Source organism: Anser anser (assembly GCF_964211835.1).
Source record: "Anser anser genome assembly, chromosome: 3".
Taxonomy (NCBI): Eukaryota; Metazoa; Chordata; class Aves; order Anseriformes; family Anatidae; genus Anser; species Anser anser.
In genome coordinates, this window is record NC_139722.1 from 88,226,727 (window position 1) to 88,248,476 (window position 21,750).

Consider the following 21,750-nt stretch of genomic DNA (forward strand, 5'->3'; position numbering starts at 1 on the left):
TATGATGGGAAATAAAAAGAGGAAAAATCTTGGGGTAGCACTGATCTGAGGACAATGGTAGGTGGAAAACAAAGACTTGTTTATTCGAGTCTTTATTCAGCTTTCTGTGATTCTAAGTGCATTGTTAAGTTTATTAGCAGTTTCATCTCTAAGCGTACAGAGCATGTGTACTGTGACAATTATGAAATAAAAGAGATGAGTTCTTACTGGTTTTTGCTATGCATCAATTTTTTTGCATTAAAATATTTGGTATAAAACACATTCTGCACTTAAAAACAATCCTTTTGTCATATATTTAAATCAGGTTAAACATCACATACTTTTTCACATCCAATTAAAAATGTAAGTTACCTGTTGCCTATTTAGGAAACAGTAATGTATTTCAGTTGTGTAGTTTTATTTTAAGGTTGTGTGTATGCTCATAGTTGTTGTTTCTTCATAATTTCTGGTCACTAAACAATTAGTAAACAGTGTTGTGATAAGAATAAAAACAACGAGCAGTTTAAGGTTTGTGAAAATTTAGTTTAGAGAGATTTGTGTTCACTGTTGATGATGTGTAATCAGATCTGCTTTTGATTCTGATTTATTTTTAAATCTTTGTAAATGAGGTGAACACAGAATTGGTATGTATGCTAGATTTGAATGGAAAAGCTACTTAGTTTGTTTCAACAAAACAGAATTTTTTACATGTTCATACACCAAGCAGAGCAGCAAAAAAAGAAGTTATATTGACTGGTTTGTTTTGTTGCTAAGTCATGGTTCTATTACTTCATTGTAATTAGCATTTTTCTTATTCTCTTGATATTTATGCTTTTCAGTACAACGTAAAAAGGCTGGTGTGGGAAACCACCTACTCACAAATGTACTTTATTTTACTTCATAGTATTCTAATAGAATTACAGTATAAAATCATAAATCCCATTTCAACCAGAAGCTGCCTGTACTACTGGGAATCATTGGCGTTTGAACTCTGTTGTTGGAGTGGCTGTATGAGTGAAGTGCCTGGAGAAGCTCAGCAGATTTCTGAGTAGGTTATAAAATCATAGGAACTTCAAAAAGAGTCTGATCTTTTCCTTGTACTGTTAAGAGCACACAATAAAAGCAAAGATGTTCGTATGTATTTTCAACAGTGCCTGCCTCAAGTATAGGGTTTTACAAATGACCAGCAGTATTGTGAGGGAGTTGAGTTTAATAAAATGAGTAAAGGTTGTGTAGATTTGGCACCCTGGTACATGAAGATGAAAAGGTTGTAAAATTTGAGAAATGTGCTAGTATATTTCTGTTGAGCGGGCCAGTTGAATTTTGCAGAGTACACTGGTCTTTTTCAGGATACTTTGCTTAAGTAGAATTGTCTTAGCTAAGAGAAAATGTTGTTTAGTGCCTTTGTACTGGCAGGCCTTATAGTTCTGTGTATGTGGGGGACCTTAGACAAATTATCTGTGTGCATAATTGCATGTTCCTTTAACTTCTGGTGTCTGAAAACTACGTATAAGGTTTAGCATTTTAAGGCTTTCTAACCAGCCAGCGAAGAAAATGAGAATCATACACTTGTTTAGGTTGGAATGGGCCCCTGGAAGTCATTTGGTCCAACCTCCCACCTCAGACAGCGTCAGCTTCCCTTGCTCAGTGCCTCATTTCAGTTGACTTGTGGATCTCTCTGAGGACGAAGACTCCAGAACTTCTACAAGCAACCATTTCTGATGTTGTCACTGTGAATTTGTTTTCCTCACATAATTAAGATTTCCCATGTTCCAACTTTTATCATTTGCTTTTTTTTTTTTTCATTTGTGACCTCTGTGAAGAATATGGCTCCTCTTTACTTCTGCATTAGGCAGTTGAATGCAGTCTCTGATTCCTGCCTTAGCCCTTGCTTTCTTAAGACTCCCACTAGGGAGGCCAGTATAAATTCATACCTTTTGTGTACGTTCTACTTGCATTCAAATTTAGTGAGGGGTTCCTTGTTCACTTGCTCTGGCCATCTGTCACACCTGCTCAGCTTTCTGTGTATTGGAGTGGACCCTCCTACTTTTTATATCTTCTTTGAAGGTCATCCAGCCCTCTTGTCCTGCAGGGATGCTATGCTTCAGTCTCACTATGGGGTGGTACTAAACAGATCCCTCAACAAGGTGAGATCTGCTGTCCTGAAGCCTGTAATGTTGCTTTTCATCTTGACTGTTATTCTCAGGGTCATAGACTCTGATCTCCTGGTCTTTGCAGGCAAGGCTGACATCAACTTTCACATCTGCAACAAGTTCTTCCTTATTTGTGATTAGCAAGACCAATATTTCCCCTTGGCAGCTGCAGTAGTTCTGTGTTCTTATGATTAAAAAAAAATACATCTAGATTAACTAACAGATTATTGCAGTAAAACTTCTGAAATTTTGTTGATTGATCTTTTGTGATTTTTTTGGTGGATTCACAGAATCACAGAATCGTCTAGGTTGGAAGAGACCTCTAAGATCATCTAGTCCAACCTCAGCCCTAACACTAACAAGTCCTACACTAAACCATATCACTAAGGGCTACATCTAAACGTCTCTTAAAGACCTCCAGGGATGGCGACTCAACCACCTCCCTGGGCAGTCCATCCCAATGCCTAACACCCCTTTCAGTAAAGAAGTTTTTCCTAACATCCAACCTAAACCTCCCCTGGTGCAACTTTCGCCCATTCCCCCTCGTCCTGTCACCGGGCATGTGGGAGAATAGACCAACCCCCACCTCGCTACAGCCTCCTTTAAGGTACCTGTAGAGAGCGATAAGGTCGCCCCTGAGCCTCCTCTTCTCCAGGCTGAACAACCCCAGCTCCCTCAGCCGCTCCTTGTGAGACTTGTCCTCCAGACCCCTCACCAGCTTGGTTGCCCTTCTCTGGACTCTCTCGAGCACGTCCATGTCCTTCTTGTAGCGAGGGGCCCAAAACTGAACACAGTACTCGAGGTGCGGCCTCACCAGAGCCGAGTACAGGGGGACAATCACCTCTCTAGACCTGCTGGCCACACTGCTTCTTATGCAAGCCAGGATGCTGTTGGCCTTCTTGGCCACCTGAGCACACTGCTGGCTCATATTCAGCCGACTATCAACCAGTACTCCCAGGTCCTTCTCGGCCAGGCAGCTTTCCAACCACTCTTCTCCCAGCCTGTAGCTCTGCTTGGGGTTGTTGTGCCCCAGGTGCAGGACCCGGCACTTGGCCTTGTTGAACTTCATGCAGTTGACCTCAGCCCATCGGCCCAGCCTATCCAGATCCTCCTGCAGAGCCTTCCTGCCCTCGAGCAGATCGACACACGCACCTAACTTGGTGTCATCTGCAAACTCACTGAGGGTGCACTCGATCCCCTCATCCAGATCATCGATAAAGATATTGAAGAGGACCGGCCCCAGCACTGAGCCCTGGGGGACTCCACTAGTGACCGGCCTCCAACTGGATTTGGCTCCATTCACCACAACTCTTTGGGCCTGGCCATCCAGCCAGTTTTTAACCCAACAAAGCGTACGCTGGTCCAAGCCACGAGCAGCCAGTTTCTTGAGGAGAATGTTGTGGGAAACGTTTTGTTTCTACCTTATGTAATTAGACACTGTCCTAGTGTCTCACACTTTTTTTTGTCACAAATTAAGGTGATTTTCTTTAGCAACTTTACATGCTGAAGGACTAATTCTTAACCCACATTAGTGTAGTCACTGGTTAGTCTGGAAAAAAAAAATCTCCTAATTGTCACTCTAAGGACACTTCTCAAAACTAGCATTCTTTTTGCTTCTCTCAAAACCCAGCCTTGCCTTAATCTCAGTTTCTTAAACTAGCTCAGTACTGTAAGGAGAGATACCGTAAATATTGTGTGATACAGGGCAAGAGCCTCGAAGAATGCATTGACTTCGCAAAATGCTGTTGTCAGTTCATAATCTTTTAGAATATGCAGCTAATTTAAAATACAAAGGCACATTCAGTAGCTTATCATTTCTGTATTCTTTCAAAATTAACTTCTGATAGCATACAGAAGCAACCTGCAGGTCTCTGAGAAAAATAGAGATGGATGAGGACAGGTGCTGGCTTCCGTCCTCATTAAATTCATTTATAAGTTCCTCAGGTTAAGTCATTCTGTTTAGCCAAGCTAATCAAATGTGCTCATCCTTTTATAGCCTGTTACCCATGGTTTATCAGATGAAGTTCAAAGGAACAGGAGCTTTGGAGGCACCTCTGGCTTAAGGATTTCCGTCACTTGAACTAAGCCACGCAGGTGTCTGTAGGACAGTTACAAACCTGATCACTGTGGTAGATCAACTGTTAAAAGCAACCTGTTTTCATCAGAGATCCGTCTGTATAGCAGAATCCAGCAAATGATTTCATCAGCTCAGCTAAGTTGGAAAGATGCTATGTGAGGAGTGAGAGGGCAAAAGGTAATGAAGAGATAAGGGAACATCTGAAGTTTGTGTTGTTGCATAAAACCACTTTTAACTACAACTTTAACTTCTAGGAGTTTCTTTTAACAAAAAGAGAAAATGTGCTTGCCAAATTCCTGTCCTCAGGGGAGGATCCTGCTTTTTTTTTTCTTTAAAATACAATGAAGCAAGCAGATAAAATACAATAAAGTAAGTAGAGCTGAACTTCTTCTAATTTTCATGCATCCACAAACAAGAGTTTTGTCTTTGGATTTTACTATAAAAAGCATCTTTCTATATGTAAGAAAAATAACCATGGTCTCATACTAATGCTAGCAATTTGAAATAGTTTCATACAGTTCATGTAACTACTTTCCTGGGCAAAGTTTCCTGTGCATAATTTTTTGCAGTATTGCAAGAAGTATCTTTTATGAAATAGATTTGTTATTGAAAATACTTCAGATTAAAGAAACTCTTCAACAATGTTGTCTTTTTTTTTCAGTTCATCTTATCTTTAGAAATTAAAGCGACAAATTCTTTGGATCATACCTTGGAAAACAAAATCAAATTCTCTTTATTTTCATAGTAATTTTCTTCCCTGGATTTTTAGGATTGTATTCAACAGAACTGATATCAAAAATTGCCAAAGAATCCTCTGCTGTATACTTAAAAACAAATTAAGCACTTACAAGGTAGCTTTCAGTGAGAGTCCTTCACCAGAGATGAACAGATATGTTTACAAAGCAACTGAAAGAAGCAAGAACAGTAAGCTTGTTCCCACCTTAGTCATGTTCTCCTCACCAGTTTTGTTAATGTACTCACCTGACTATAGTGCATTATATAGGTTGTTGAAAAGAAGCCACAATATTTTTCTCTTCTTACAGAAAATCATAGAATGAGTTACAAAGTTATCACCTTGCCTTTGCTTATATTGAAGAACTAAGGTTTCCGTGGTAATTATCTGGATGATTTCATGAAAATTACCATGTCATGATATGCTTGGCTGTGTGAAAAGGAACTAATTATAAAAATTAATCCATGTAAGTAATTTGGAAACCATAACTATGTATGGCTTTTTGGAAAACCAAACAACAAAGCTGCTGAAGTACATTAACTGAAACCGGTAATTAAAAGAAATTAAGGAGGATTTTTTTTCTAAATCTCTTAGTGTTTTCTCTGTGTTCTGTTTCTTTATAATTTAAAATATCTTGGCAAATACCAGAGCGAATCTAAGCTAAAGGCCATTTCTTTGGTGGGGATGAGAGGACAGTGGAAGAGAGCAACCCTTATGGTGCCTCATGCCTATGCCTTTAAGTAAGTCATTTCACTACATCTTGGCAATTTGATCAATAAGCAGAATGGTTTGGATTTAGCAATGGACTGATGTGCAGATTCTTGTAAATTTCACAACTGGTTGCAATTAAAAGTTCTTGGAGGTTAAAAGTCTGCTCTCAAATGGTAACTCTGTCATAGCAATTGTAGTAGTTTGCTAGGTTACTGATACTTTTATCAGTGCATAAGATGTAAGAATAGAAGAATGGGCTTATTTGAAGCGTAGATTTGTAATAATGAGAAAAAATCAGAAATCATTCAAATTGTTTAGTACTGTGGTTACCAAGGATCATCTTGGGCTTCTCATTTAGCATCTCTAATAAATGCACGTAACATGTTCCTGGCTTGGATGTCAGAAAGAATTCCTTCGGCAAATCCTACTTTTGTAAAAAGCAGATGGGGTCATGCAGAAGCATTGCTCTGAACAACCTAGACCTGTAAGTCACAACAGACTAATCCAGACTTACTTATCTGCCCTTCAGAAGACTTTACTTTTGTTTGGTTTGTCAACTGTAGGTTATGCAGTATTGTGGTGGCACTAATGCTGCCCAGTGTGTGCCCACTTTCCCAAAGCTCTTTGGTTTACTTCTCTACTTCACCTTGAATGTTGCATTCTTGGATTTAAGCTTCAGGCTGATTTCTGCATTTTTAGTTTCCTTAAAACCAAATATCTTACCTTTACAAATAATACATGTGTACATTTGTGTGTACATGTATATATCAAATACTAATGGCACAAGTTTCCTTGAAGATTCTTGCGAACTTGCCCTGAGTTTTGTATAGGCATTGTAATTCATGCAACAGTACTTTCTCTGTTTCGCGAACAGAAAGCTATGGGAGTTATCAGAGTGCATCACGCCTAGGTTTAATTCTGATATACTGCATACGGTATTTTGAATACTGATGAGGATGAATAATGATACCTGAGAGTTAGCCTGGGTTTGGCAGAACTGTTATGACTGGGTTTAGTCTTGGTGTCGTTTGAAATATGCTCCTGTCTCACAATTCAGGTATTACTTGCCATTTTGTTCTTACATAATACTGGGGATATTATAAAGGTTATTACACAGTAACAGTATGCTCTTCCAAGTCTTCATAAGAAAGCAGTTAGTATACACTTTCATTCAAATATCATGTAAGAATGATATATTGAATGAAATTTTCTGTTTTGTATAATATTTTGGTAGTATTCTCCTTTTTACACTGTGAAATGATGGGGAGGAAGATAAAAAGTGTTCTTGTTTGTAGGAAAAATATGGAGAAGAATTGGAGTAATAACTCTTCCCATCTGAAAACATTACATTCAGTGCAGAAAGTGTTGCGTAACCTTATATTCTTTTCTTTCTGCTCACCCATCTATTTTTCCTGTTTTTCTGTTTCTTTATTTTATTGGTCTTTCCCTAAAATAAGAACAAAGATGACTTGTGAAGATTCTCAGCAGTGTATTTTTGTTCTTAAACTATTTTATGATTTTTTTATTTGCCTTTGGTACAGAACAATAAACTTTCAGATATGTTGACGAAACTTTCATAATCTTGATTTAGTTTTTTTCTCTTCCAGATGTTTTATTTTAAATTGTAGTCTCACTAATAAAGTCTAGATTTAGATGGAAATACAGAGCTTTGGGACTGACAGGAAAACATTGTTTAGTATTTATAGAGACTTCAGGTGGTAAATTAAAGCTTGCTTTGTTACTCGCGCATATTCTGATATTCTGAAATTCTTTAAAGTCCTCAAGTGTAAATATTGTGTCCCTTACTGTGTTGTATCTGTGCTGCTTTAAATGTTAGGATTAGGCAGTGAAAAGTTGAGTATTTGAGTTCTGGCATAAGACTGAGTTCAGTACGAGTATCGTTACAAGTGTTTTTTTTAACCAAAAAGTAGGCCTGTTTCTCGTTGTCCTAGGCTGTTGCAGTGTTGGTTTTCTTTTGTTTGTTTTGTCTTTACATCAATAACATTGTTAGAGAATTTCTCTTTCTTTCGTAACTGTAGAGCAGGTATGCCTTACCTTGTATTTTTATGAATACCTTTAAAAAACAGGTTCCTTACTCAGGGTCAGAGTGTCATTGCTCCTGCAGAGGAGTGAGTTGTAACTACTTCTGCCTCTTTTCCATCTTGTTTCTCTTTTCCTTCTCCTCTATCCCCATATGACTTTTATACACACATCATTTATAGCACAATGGCCTAAATAACTGGCTGGACACCAGTGTCAGAGGTACACACGGAAGCCGAGGAGAGGCTTTCCTGACCTGATGCACTCGCCTTGTGCCACGTTGGGTGGCATGGACACAGAGACTTTGTTCCGTGCCCTGCTTGTGCTGGTTGGGAGAGTGAACCAGAGCGAGGGGACATGCGCTCTGGTGCCGGGGAAGAGATGTATTTGGGCCTGAGCAGAAATGTCTGCAGGAGCATTATTCATTGAGCACTTTAGTTTTCATCTTTTTTTTGAGAGAGGTTGTGTTTATGTGAAAAATAATATCAAGGTCTATCACCATGTAGCTGAGAACAAAATCCATTTAAGTAAAAAACAAAATGATTTGACAGAATATCAGCGGTGGCGAAAATGGGAGAAAGTGGTACCATTCTCAACAAGTAGCCATTTTTTTGAACCTAAAATAAACACTGTTGAAGTGTTTAGCCAAGCAACACCAAGTTTTTTTAGCGGCCACCTAGAATGGGCCACCGAAGAATGAGCTCAGAAACTAGGGTCCTGTGTTAGGAATGCGCTGCTTGCTTCCTGCAGTGGAGGATTTGTCGCGAGCAAACAAAGTAGGTAGCAGATTGAACTTCCCAGGATGAGACAGAAGAGATTTGGACCAGTTAAGAGATTTACTGATTGCAATTTGTAAAAGGGCACTTGAAAAAGTGTGTGGAGTGTAGAACATTGTTATTACATTCCCCTCAGCACAGGCAGGATGGTATGGAAGCCTTTGGGTAATGCTGACTAGAAGTTATGGAAGAATTTGTGCAGAGATTGTTGGTCACAAGAGGAAGGGTCAGTTGATGTTGAGGTATCTAGTGGTACATGCATTCGTACTGCATTCATTATGCTTTCATTTGCTGTTGCCTCTCTTACTTCCCAGTGTGATTTTGTTTGGAGAGAATTTGTTTTAGCTATTTTATTTCAGCTTTCTTTCCTGTGAGAACACTAGGGGAAAAGAAAACAGATACATTACATTATCACAGAAATTTATGAGGCATTTCACACAAACCAGCAAAGCATACTTCTTAATGCATTAGGAGGTCTTTGAGAGGAAAGAATAAAACCACTGGGGCTCCTTCTCCATCCTACAAATATCTATAGGCAAATTTCTTTTCTCAGTGAAGCTGGATCACATTTGTAATGTCAATAAAATTAGCAGGGAAGTTTCCCTGCTGTCTCCCTTTTCAAAGTAAATATCTAACAGAAGTTTTGGTATACAGTGTCTGAAACTGTTCTGGAAAGAATCCAGGCTATCTGTACATTATTAAGGGATATCAAGTTATATTGGCTACGTAACTCTTCTTGGGCTTTCGTCAAAATTAGTGGTTGGAGTTGGCATCAAGTTCCTGGCATCAGGGCAGTGCTTTCAAAGAGAGAACTTGCCATATATTTAGCAAAGTTTTTTACCTAGACTATTCCCTGTACGTTTACTACACATCAAAAAATCTTGCTGTTATTCTCAAGACACAGCAAATTCTAACTTTATTAACGTTTGTGAGATTCATAGCAAGTTCAGCTAATGTAGTATGGAGGTGCTGTTAGTGCAGGTGTTGGAGTACCTGATATATTAGGAAAGGCTGAGAGAATGGGTTTTGCTCAACCTTAAGAGGAGGAGGTCTAAGGGAGAGGTCTCAGCATTGTCTGTAACTATTCAACAACTAGGTGTGGAGAAGGCTGAGCCAGACTTCTCGGTATCAAATTCTTTATATTATTTTCATTTTGAGTAGCCACTTTAATTTATGCAATTTAATCTATCCCCTTTCTTCAGAATGCGCCATATGGGTACTTGTATGCACAGCACTGCAGTAGCTGAGGAGAAAATAGTTTTGATGGCTTTCATTTCCATTGAAAATAGATTAACGTAATCTGTACAGCATTGAATTCATCGGTACTGCAACCACGTATTTGACTTTCAGAATAGGAAACAGAATTCATGCTTGAGAACACTGTTAAAAACCTAACTTTTTTCAGCGTTTTTTCAAATGAAATACTGAATCTTTTAAATTGCTGTTTTTCTTTGCAGTGTTTGCTCTCTCAGCCGAAGTTCTGGGCCATTCAAACTTCAGCTTTACTCCTTCGGACCAAGCTTGAGAAAGGAAGCTCTCGTAGAATGGAACGGGCAATGAAGCAGACTCAGGTAAGGCTTCTGAGCTGCCTTGATCCTGACCTGAATGCCTAAGTTAGGAATACAGGTTCTTCGTGTATTGAATGGAGACAGGCAGGAGTCAGGAGCTTCTGCAGTTCCTCTCTGAACAGTAGTGAGCCAAAATTTCTAATTATGCCTCTAGATTAGATGCATAAACTACAAATCCTCTTATTTCTGCCAGTCCTCAGACAAACTTGTATATTTATAGGTTATAAGTGGTCATTTTCTTTCCAAAACATTAAAGTTTCGGAAGATTGAAATTAAAATCTGTTTTCTTACCTCAATTTTCTAATTTCTGTGATATCTGAGGAGTGTTTTATGTGAGAGTTCATAAATTTAAAGCTCCTACTGCTACTTTAAAATATTTCTTACTGAAGTAAATCTGTAGGAAAAAAACAAACTTGCAAATGGTCACTCGTTGTGAGAACAGAAAAATACATTTGTGATTACAGCTGCAATTTTGATTTACTGTTTGGATGTGGTACTTAGATTAGCATTTGCATCTCAAGTTTGAGGTGGTGATTAAATAATCTTGCTCTGAACATAGATAACATCAGTTTCCAAGTAAAAATAATAAAAAATCAATCTGAAATTTATCAGCTAGTGGGATTTATTTAAGAAATAAAGTTTTCAAAGGAAAAATCTGTAGGCTATATGAAGATATTTTTCTTTGTGTGACAGAGTTTTGTTAGCCATCTGTCATCTTTATCCTGTTTAGTCTTGTTGTCACATGAACAGCAGGCATTAATATGTGTCTGTCAGGGAACAATCCTGCTGACTAAAGCGGCCAGGAATGTACAAATTTAACCATCATAGTGCTGTGCAATTAAATCCTGGAAAGCTGATGTTTCATTTCAAATCATTATTGATGCATGGACCTTTGAAGGAGTGCAGCTTGGATGTGCTGCTGCATTTTTATTCTGCTGAGGAGGGCATAGAGTTGCTGTAGTGGAATTTCCCTAAGTTCAGCAGAAGATGTCAAGGAAGCCAGGATTCCAAGTCTGGGAGAAGATGTAGCATCTGGTGGCATTTGGGAAGTGATCTCAGGATCCTTGATGCCCTAATCTATAAAGCAGTTGGAGCATATCCAACATTTTTTGTCTAGCTTGATAAACCTGAGTACTGGAAGCTATTACACCATACAGTTTGACATTCTCATGATGGAAATCTTCTGAACGGCTTATCATTCTAAGTATGTTTATCTGAATTCATCATGTGTTGCAACTGCAATAATGCAAAGGATTTGGTAAGCATGCCCTGTGACATTCTGGGACATAACCTCACTACAGACATATAATATGTGATTTTAAACACTATCTTGAATTCTTATATGTTTACGTTTTCTTTCATTAAGTTCTCTAGATGTTTTAATACAATGACATATTTGTGTTGATTTGATTACAGTATCAAGCTCAGTTTCCAAAAATAGTTAGAAGTTGTGTAAGGATTGATCTGTGCTAAATTAATCAAATAACTTGAATAACTTTCCATTTAAGGTTTTCATTCTTGAGTTCTATCAGATCAAATTTTTTTCAATATCAGTTCTAATAATCTTTAAGGAATCAGAAAATGAAGGCTGACTGTTTAATGTTGTTTTTCATCCATAATACAAGTTTGATAAATCATCTTCATAAAGATGCCTAAGTATTACCTGAAGAGCTAGCTAGTTCTGTATATAGTTATCAGTAGAATACATATTTTAAAACCCCAGGGGTTTCATGCAAGTAGTTATTTCTCTTTTTATCAAAAAAATGTGATGTGGAAAACTGTGTGCAAGAGAAAAGGGCAAGTTAAGCCAAGCTTGGAAGGTTGTCAAGAGGTGGATATACATATGGTTGGACTGCCCCCATTCTTCACAATATTTGCCTTTTAAGTAATTATTAGAATTGTTTTAAGACAGCTTGAATAAGAAGTGGTAAACAGAATTGTTTAAGTAGCTTTAGGGTTGTGCGAAGTGTGTGAGTGGACCATTACAAACTCTCTTACTGGTGCTGGGACTGTCCTCTAGGCCTCTCCTACCATTATTCTTCCCCTCCCCATTTCCACTGCCATATATCTGCTTTAGGTTTGGTTTACTCCGGGCCTCCAAATCCTTCTAACCAACTGGTCTGACATATAGGCAGCTTCCCAGCCATAAAGCAAGCCAGGCTACATATGCATCATTTCAGTTGTTAGTTCGCCAAATAAATCACTTTAGGGCTATGTGTTTTGTGGACCTGGCTATCTTTGTTTAACTTAATTACTTCAAAATAATTGCAGCTATTTTTGAAAGGAGGGTACATGGGTTGAATATAGCTGCCATGTTCCAAGTATTAGATATATTCCTACTTTGTTAAAAAGCTTTTATCAAATGATTATGTAAATACCTTTTCTAATTGGAAGTCTTCAAAAGGAACTGGCATGATTACTTTCAAAACCTTTCTGATTACGTTCGAAGTGTGAAGTACAGATAACGTAGACTTTGGAACCACCATAGATTTTTAAGTAATTATTCTGGGTACTCTGGAATGTGCTTCAGCTAGTAGCTAACTGGAAGTCAGGAGGAGAGATTTTATCCTTAACATTTTTCTGGATGCTGCTGGCCATCTCTGTCCAATTTTTGCCTAAATGAGGTTTGGATCCATGAAAATAAGGTTGAAGTTTTTTTAAAATGAGTACTTTTTTCAACCATTTTTCTAAGAAAAAGAAGCAGCATTCGAGAGCTAAACCAGAGTTCTTTTACATTCCGCTAGAATATTTAATCATGACCAGTATGGCATATATTGACATCTGGATCAAAGTACTGCCAACCAAAATGTGTCTCTGGATACAGCACAATTAAAAAAAAAAAAAAAAGTTGGGTGGTGGTTGGCTTTTTTTTCCGCATGGATATATTTGAGGGAGGGTGAAGTGCTAGGATGGAAAGAAAGGAAAGGGGTAGGAAGAGAAAACAGGAGGAAAAAGTGAAAAGTGGTAGGTTTTGATAAATTGCTGTCAGCATAAGCAGGATCCTGGCATTTCTACATCAGTTTTGGGATCTTCAGCTACCTTCTATTGTAAGAAAGTAATTTAGAAACTATTAATAATGGAAAATGGGTTGGAACAAGCTGTTAAACCACAAGTTACTGCTAAAAGTGCAGCCAGAGCTCAAGTAATAGAATGGGAGATAAAAGGGGAGTTTTGAGTGGTCTAGCAGATATCAAAAAAAAAAAAAAAAGAGAAAAGAGGGAAGATGACTCAAAAAAATAAAAGTTTAGAGCACATAAAGGAAAGCATCCCACTGTAGTTTCTTGATATGTGAAATAAAAGTGCTCTTCCATGTTGATGATTTTTTAAAAATATTTTTAAGAATGAAGCAAAATGAATGAAAAGCTGTGTGCAGAGGGTGATGGGGTGGAAGCGAGAGCATCGTTACTCAGGCAACAAGAGGTGAAGGTGCCATGTGCCTGGTATACCAGTAGCCTACTGTAATGTATCCTATAGTGACTTATTACAGCTGCTTCCTGCAGCTTAATCCGTGTGGTTACACTGGCTACCTTGATGCTTGGAGCTTTTGTCAGTTTATGTGCCTCTTTTCTGATTGTATTTTCAAGTGCTAGCTGCACCTGGCGATAACATGCCTGTGAGCCAATCGCTCGGTTTTCTGAAGGTGCAATACAGTATAGGTGATATTTCATACGGTTCTCTCACTTGCTTTTCTTGGCAGCAAAGGAATTTGCCTGTTAGTGGGGGAGAAATGTGTCTTGAAAGGGTGTTTTTAATAAGACTTCAGGAGAGCAGGGAGCAGACTAGCAATATTATAGGCTAATCATTATGTCTTAAGATTGAAAGGTCACATGAGAGCTTGTTTTATATCCTTAGTCATACACAGATGTATGTGGTTGGGAATTCTGTGTCAACTGCTCGGTAATTTTCACTTAAATTATACTTCAGAGTGTCATTTTCTCAGCAACAAATGTTTTTCTGTGTGTATCTAAATGGGAAATAATGATTTTTTTTTTTTTTGGTTTAAATTGTTCTCACCAGAAACATGCTGTAGTTGGTGTGCAGTTACTTCAAATCTGAAAACAGTTGAGTATACCTTTATGGAAAGAAAAGCCAGTATAGATCTAACAGAACTGTCATCTTGTGCTCTACGAGGCACAAGTTGCCCAAATGCAACTTTATTGTTTCATTATTTTCACGTTGATGGTCTTTAAATAGTTATGCAAGAAAGTTGTGCCATTTATCATAGAAATAATATCCTTTTTTCTTTCAAAACTCAAATGTTGCCTCCTTGCCAACTTGCTCCCCATGCTTTGCTTTATTTGGCAGTTCTTTGACATTGGATAAATTCAACGTTTAAGGGAAGAGCTCAAAAAAGAGAAGGGAGCAGCCTTCCTCCCACTAGACAACTGATCTAGAGAGGTTTGAGGCTAACACATTTTTCCCACTTTTTCTGCTTCTTAAATATTTCTGATCAGGTATCAAACCCAAGGTTGGAGCAGTATAGAGAGATTTTAAGTATGACCAAAGGAATGACAAGACTTGCGTGTTCAGCTAAACTATTAGGTGACTACACTGGGAGTTCCTCCTCTTTAACCCCTCTCTTGTACTCTGTTAAGTGAGATTTTAATAGTTGCTTTTAGCTGTATATTGAATGGGAGAGGGGAAGAAAGGAGAAAAATGAATATGTGAAAAATGTAGGTAGTAAATTTGTTTTACATGAAATTTTTAATAGAAAGTTCCTGGAATCTGAGAAATAACGCTGGTGAACCAAGAGATTTACCTCACTCTCTTTGGGAAGATAATAAGTGGAAGAGACACCTTTTCTTTTATCCTGTAGAGATCCCACACTGATATCCATATAGTTCTCAGCTATTATGAATTGTATTTATTACTAGAATACGTTTCAGAAAGATTTTAATAGGAGGACAAAAGCCAGGTGCCTTATAAAAAGCTTTTCTTAATGTGGTCCAGACAAGATCACAAGGTCTCCAGACCCCTAGAAATAAACCTTACTACTTCAGAAAGCAGTCGCAAGGGAGAGTGACCTCTTGGTGACAGTTATGATTTCAGTCTCAAGACACATGTTCCCAGAATATATTTCAATTTGCTTAAGCAGATGACAAGTTTGACAGATTGAAGATGTTACATGACATAAGCAATTCTGGGGATACACCGAGCACATTAACACACTTCAAAATAATTAGCATAGCAGTGCTTGGCTCCCTCTGTTTTTCTTCTACTATGCAATTATGGTTTCTGCTGGAAAAAAAAAAAGATTCAGTCTGCCAAGAGTTATTCAGGAATAACTGAAGTGGTTTTGTACCACTGGCAAAAAAGAGAATATTAAATAGTATAATTTTCCAGGTACTGATTTCTGGCTAGAAATTTTCTACTGCACTGTTGTATTCGCCAAGTTGGATCACTGCTATTAGTGAGGGGAAAAGAACGTAACCATTCTTTCTGTGCTAAACTTTCTTCATATTCTCAGCTAGCACTGTGAAAGTACAAGCCTTTTTGCTCTTGGAGAATTATGTTCAATACCTGAACAGTTCTACTCCTTGCGTCGTAGACTTTCAAAAAACAGACAAAAATATTAAGCTTTCCATTTTTTCAAATGTTTCCCCCTGATTCTTAGATTGGAAGGTGTTTACCTTTCTCTCTTTACAGTCTCTTTAGCCAGTGTTTTGAAAATTGAAATAGAGGTATTAGGAGTCATAATGCCAGATACGACAATCCTCAAGCTACATTAATGAGTAATACCATGCTTTTTGAAGTCCAAATGATGACAGCAACTTGCAAAGAAAAATACGAATATCGACAGATTTCGGGACACAGCATTCACATTTTTCTGCCTCAGTTTTGCACTGGAAGAAGTAAACAATACAAGCTCAATTTCAACAAAACTGAACAGTTAAAATAATCAAGTTCCACATGTAGTTAGACAAGACGCAAGGCATGGAGCACACACTGTTCCCACCTATTGCTAACTGAATAGATGCATGTTTACAGCTGTTGTCTTAAACATCCTTGCAAAACTGCAGGTATGTATCCCAAGGTGAGCTAACAAACCATGTTCTGAAATAGCTCAGTAGTGATAGACAGAATTTCTTGAGTTGCTTTGTGCAATGCATGTGCCAGGTACTACAAAACAGACTCTTCCTTATCTGTTAAGGAAATTGTCTATTCCCCCCATTATTGTAATTAAACTGTAACTTCAAAGTTACAGCTTCTTTTTATTTCTTTCTCCATCCTTGTATTTACTTCCCTCTTTAGAGAAAAACAGAAAGTCTTTGGATCTGTCTTTCAGCATTGACTGCAATTGTGCATTCCCCCAGAGCAAGCTGATTTGGGAACTAAAAGTGGTGTAACCACAACAGATTGGAACTTAATGCAGGCTTATTATTTTGATTTGTATGCAGTTCCTCTGCCGTTCTTGCACCTTGTGCTAAGTTTAGTGTAACTGCTGTTTCGCCATCAGCAGTATCAAAGCTAGGTAACTAGCTACAACTATGGAACTTGCTTCTACACTAGATGAAGTTGAAATTTTTTACTCGTGGGTGAGCCTCCCCCACATGGCTGTATGAAACATGCCTACTGTGAAAGATATTAGGGTAGATGTGTGCGGCTATATAGAGCTGTGACATAAATGTCAAGTCATCTGATAGGAAAATGGGAAATTTGAATGAAGTTTTTTTTTGGAGACAAACTATAACCACCTGTAGTGTTCCTCATCCCACATACAGACACAGATGAAAGCTAAGGTCAGCTGGGTATATCGGCATTTGAGATTGCATAGTAGAAGAGAGGTTATGATGCTGCACTGTAAATGTGTAAGCTGCAAGTGGTATGAAAGGAGGGCAAGAAGTATGTGTGAAAATGGGCATGTTCTTTCACCAAAAGCCAAATGGCGTAGCCTATATTTGGACTAATTTTACATGCAGCACATTCATCTAATTGATGGATAATACCACTATTCTTGGTTTTACAACATAAAATGAGGGGTCTGATTTTAAATCCATTCTTCACAAATAAGATTACAAATCTAGCTGCTCCTAGAGATTTTAGGGGAAGTGCTTACACCTTGTGATACATCATAAGAATGAATAACATAATTGGTGTGTGAAACATTTTTCTTTGAAAACAACATTCAAGAAGATGCGATTGTTTGATAAGGATAGTGTGATAACTGTAAAATTATACAAGTCACAAATAAGTGTAAATGCTATAAATATAAAAATATACTTAGGACTTCTCTAACACTTCTGTGTCCTCTGTAAGTGGATTTGACCTGAGCTTGAAGCCACTGACAGACTTTAACACGGAAACATGTATCCTAAGCATTGGCTGTCAATAACAAGCCTTAATATTTGTACAGAACAGTCAGCACATCATTTCAGTAGTCGGCGATGCTGTTGTGCTATTGGATGCCTCATTTATTTTACCATGCTTCTTTAGGTGGTAGTATTTGACTACAGCAAGATATCCCAAATGGCAATTGCACAAGAGGTTCTCTAAATTGCCTAGTATACTGCTTGGATCTCAGTTTCCAATGAAAAGGAAATACTACGTCAGACACTCATGAATCCTGTTATCGTCTGCTCATGACCTTGACCTTTTTTGTGCTAATTTTGATTACTAAATGCTTTAGATTTCATTTGGGATTGTTGGACTCATTTCCTCTTGTCTGCTTTTCCTCCCCACCCTATTATATAGAAACTGAAGTGTTTTTTTATAGCAGAACACTGCTGACAATCTAAGTTAATATTTGTTTGTTAGGTGGTTGGTAATGCTTTCGAAGTGGAATACACATTTGCAGAAATTTGTGGCCTGATAGAACAAAGAAAAACATTCATAGTAATAATCTACTATGAGTTATCTTAGGAAAAAATAGGCATGCACAGTTCCAGCATCCTAATCAGTAACTTTTGCCCCTTGCAGCTATAAGGATCTTCCTGTAACTTAAAAGGTCATCTGAAGTTATGAAAAAATATATATAAATAAATCTTATTGGTAGTCTGTTACTTCTAGCCATTGCTTTTGCATAGGTGCCTTACAAATTTTTGGCCTTTCTGCTTTTCTGCCATTGAAGTGTTTTTGTAGGTGAAACTAGCATCTCGGATTCAAGAGCTAGTCTCTTTCTGAATAATTTTGGAATTTGAAGTCACTAGGAAAATTTTGAATGATGATCTTGCTTAAACATGTAAGGAGATACTTAGGAAATGAGTTTAAAGAGAAGTTTTAATTTGATTGCATGAGGACAAGGTAGTAAAGGGAGTGGGGAAGAATGAATCACCAGAACATCACAAAGAGAAAGATCTGTGAGGTGTTCTGTAAACAGTAGTTTTCCAGTTTTCCACCATTTAAAGCAGAAACAAGAAACAGCTTTAACTGGTGGGCCAGAGAATTGGAGTGAAAAATATCACAGAGAAGACCCACTAAAGGTAGGTGGGTAGAATTTATCTACATGCTCAGTCTAGTTTTCTGAAATGTAACGAGTTAACAAGAAGTTCGCAAAGTTTTTTCTGAAAGTTAACAAGAAGTGATAAATCTATTGTTTATTGAGTAGAAAGTGTAGAATAATTATTTTAAAATGTTAATTTAGCTGAATTGTGTAATGCTAAACACTTCTTAAAATCACAGAATCACAGAATTGTAGGGGTTGGAAGGGACCTCGAGAGATCATCGGGTCCACCCCCCCTGCCAAAGAAGGTTCCTTAGAGCAGGCTGCCCAGGTAGGCGTCCAGACGGGCCTTGAGTATCTCCAGAGAAGGAGACTCCACAACCTCCCTGGGCAGCCTGTCCCAGTGCTCCGGATACTAAAAGTTAGTATCTTTACTCCGGATACTAAAAGTTAGTATTTTTATACATTCAGTATCTGTTGATGTTGCAATCTCTTACCTGTAAAATAACATGTAAAAATTCAAGTGATCTCACAGTTGTCATAAGGTAGGATAGAGATAAATTGGCAAATCCAGTTGATTTTAACATTACAAAATGTATTAAACATGCACTTAAAATTAGTAATCTAGATTAATACACCAGCAGCACATGTTTGATGATGAAGGTTAAAGACAATTGGATGCATGTTCTGGTGAACTTTGTTGGTGAGGTAGCTGGAATGAGAGTATGTAGAAGTGGTAGAACAGGCTTCAGCATCTTTAGATTGTCATGCAGGTGCAAAAGCCTGTTTTCTTTTATAGGTCAACACCTAATTCATTCAAAGTTGAGAAATTCCTTGGGACCTGATAAGACAAGAAGTGTGCTTTTTTTGTGTGGTCTGTAACTCTAGGTTGAAACACTGAGATCTACACATTTTCATGTCTTGTATCAGTGTAATAAGAACCCACACATTTCTGAGATATGTGTAAGAAAGGAGCAACTTGTGAATGCAAACTGCATTTTGATCATCTTTCTGGTTGCAAGCCATACAATTTTATACAGTTGATATAATATAAAACTGTGGTATTTGTCAATTGCACTTCCATTGCAATTTAGAAGTCTTCAAACAATGTTTACTTTTTTATTTAGAAAGTGAGAAATGCCATTCATTGTTCTCTGACATTTAAACTTTAAAACAACAGGAATTTTATGCTAAAATACACAGTTGTTTAAAACATGTTTACATTGGAATTCCTAGTTTTAAAAAAAATAGAAAAAGGCTATGCATAATTGAAAAGCAGTCTGATTCTTACCACTGAAAATTCATCTTTTAAAGAAAAAGAATAAAGGTCAGAAGAGGAAGAAAAACTCATTTGAATCAAAATGATTTAGCTGATTGAAATAACAGTGATGTGTAATCATTTAAATTGCATAATTTTTCGTCAGTTCTCTCTGGCTCAAATATTGTTCATCAAGGACGCAAATCTATGCATATTTTGGTTGCTCAGGAGAGCAGTCTATTAAATATATGGAAACTATTTACTTGTTAAAATGTCTTTTAAAATCCAAGTAAAGATAAAAAGAACAAATTTTGCATTATTCTCAAACTTTAATAGTTTTCAAGAACAATAAAAATATGTGCAGAGGAAGTATAAAATGCCGTGATGATGATAGTAAGTCAGTAAGGCTTTTTTTTGTCCTGATGCAAAAAAAAGAGTACATTACTTTATCAGTTCAGCATACAAGTTATGATTTCAACAGAAACTAATGCATTTATTGTCAAAAGAGATTTTCAGTAGGAAATCTGACAAAAGCTGAAAAGAATTACTCTCAATTTTAAAGCAGGGGTCAGAAAGTAGTTGTACAGCCAAGTCAGGGTAGAGTGTTAGAACATTATATTGGAAGCATTTTCCTTTCATTATGTAGGTCAGCACCAGAGATAATCACAGAGAATGCTCTAGGCAATTTGGTTCTTATACACCAGTTAAGAGTAAGATTTCAGTAGACGAGTTTCTGCAACAAAACTGCAGTGTAAGCCTCAGATCTGTGACCATGGACCGAGGGAGTATTGATTCAACACTAAGTGGGGTGAAGGGATTTGTAAGAAAGGTAACTGATCTGGTGACAAGTCTTCATGAAGTAAATTTAGAAATAATGAAGAAAAATAATACTTACAGGGGAAGAAAATAAAGAAAATAGAAAAAGAATGGACTGTTCTGAAAATATTCTTTTTCTGTTTTTATTAGATGGTTATGTCATTTACAAAATGAGAATTAATTCAAAAAAATGAAAATATTCATGCATTGAAATTAGTTTGTAACTATGCTGCTCTAGCAGAGAATGGTGTCTGCTTTTTCTGATGGATATTTCTACCAAAAGAGAATTTCCAGCATGCCAAGGGCTTAGCTCTGTAGTATGTTAAGGGGAGGGTTGGGCTCAAGAAAATAATTGAATATGGTAACTATATGTGGTATATACATGTTCAGAGGTAGGAAAATTTGGGTTATGGTATGTAAAGGATTAGCTGGTTGGAAACAATTGTATGGGAGATAATCTTTGCAATAATGTGGGCTCAATGTAGCTTCTGAGCGAAGAACTGTTCACTGGCCTAACTCAATGTATTTAGTACTACTTCTGTTCCAGTTAGTTATGAATTGAGGGTTATATTTGGCTTTTGAACTTTCCAAACTGATTTAAGGACTATCGATTCAAATCATTATTTGGATCGGTATATGGAGGTTTCTATGATGATATGATATTGGCACTTTTTGTTATTTCCATTTGCTTTTGCAGTTACCAGTTTCTTCACAGTATTGCTTTGTAACCATCTGAATATTGTAAATTATTGCACTGTTTTTGTGATAAGATTTGGATGTTTTGACAGATGTGGAGCTGTTTTTGTAAGCGATATGACCTACCATGCCTGAACTAGATTTTAAATGGTATAAATAATATTGTTTGTGGCTATTACACACATTGCTGTGCTATACCTGCTGATTTTTCCAGATGCAGATCTGTACAAACATTGAAGCTGCCCAGAAATAGAAACACACAGTAAATGATTCTACCACAGAGCTCTTCATCTTGTGCCTTATTCCATTTTTCCCTGGGTAAAATGTGTGCAAACAAAGGTCGTGATTAATGTTGCAAACTCAGTATATGTATTTACAGAATATATATACATATACTGAATATATATAGACATATAAACATGAGTAATTACGCTTAGTTCTAGTTGTTGTTCTGTAAAGCAGCAGCAGCAGGTGTGTTGTTGTCCAGTCTCAGTCCCTCAACCTATTTGGTGTGAATGACCACCACAGACCATAAAACTCCATCAAGCTTAAAGAAAATGCTG

At 37.3% G+C, this 21,750-nt stretch overlaps 1 protein-coding gene across 3 annotated transcripts in view; it reads left to right on the top strand.

The window, feature by feature from the left end:
• Positions 1 to 21,750, top strand: part of TTC27 (tetratricopeptide repeat domain 27) — a 113,212-nt gene that overhangs the window by 51,355 nt on the left and 40,107 nt on the right. For all 3 annotated transcript variants that reach the window (XM_083829075.1, XM_083829073.1, XM_083829074.1), the window contains exon 10: positions 9,927 to 10,040. In XM_083829075.1, the coding sequence (XP_083685201.1) occupies positions 9,927 to 10,040 (114 nt within the window). The remainder of the gene's footprint in view (positions 1 to 9,926; positions 10,041 to 21,750) is intronic.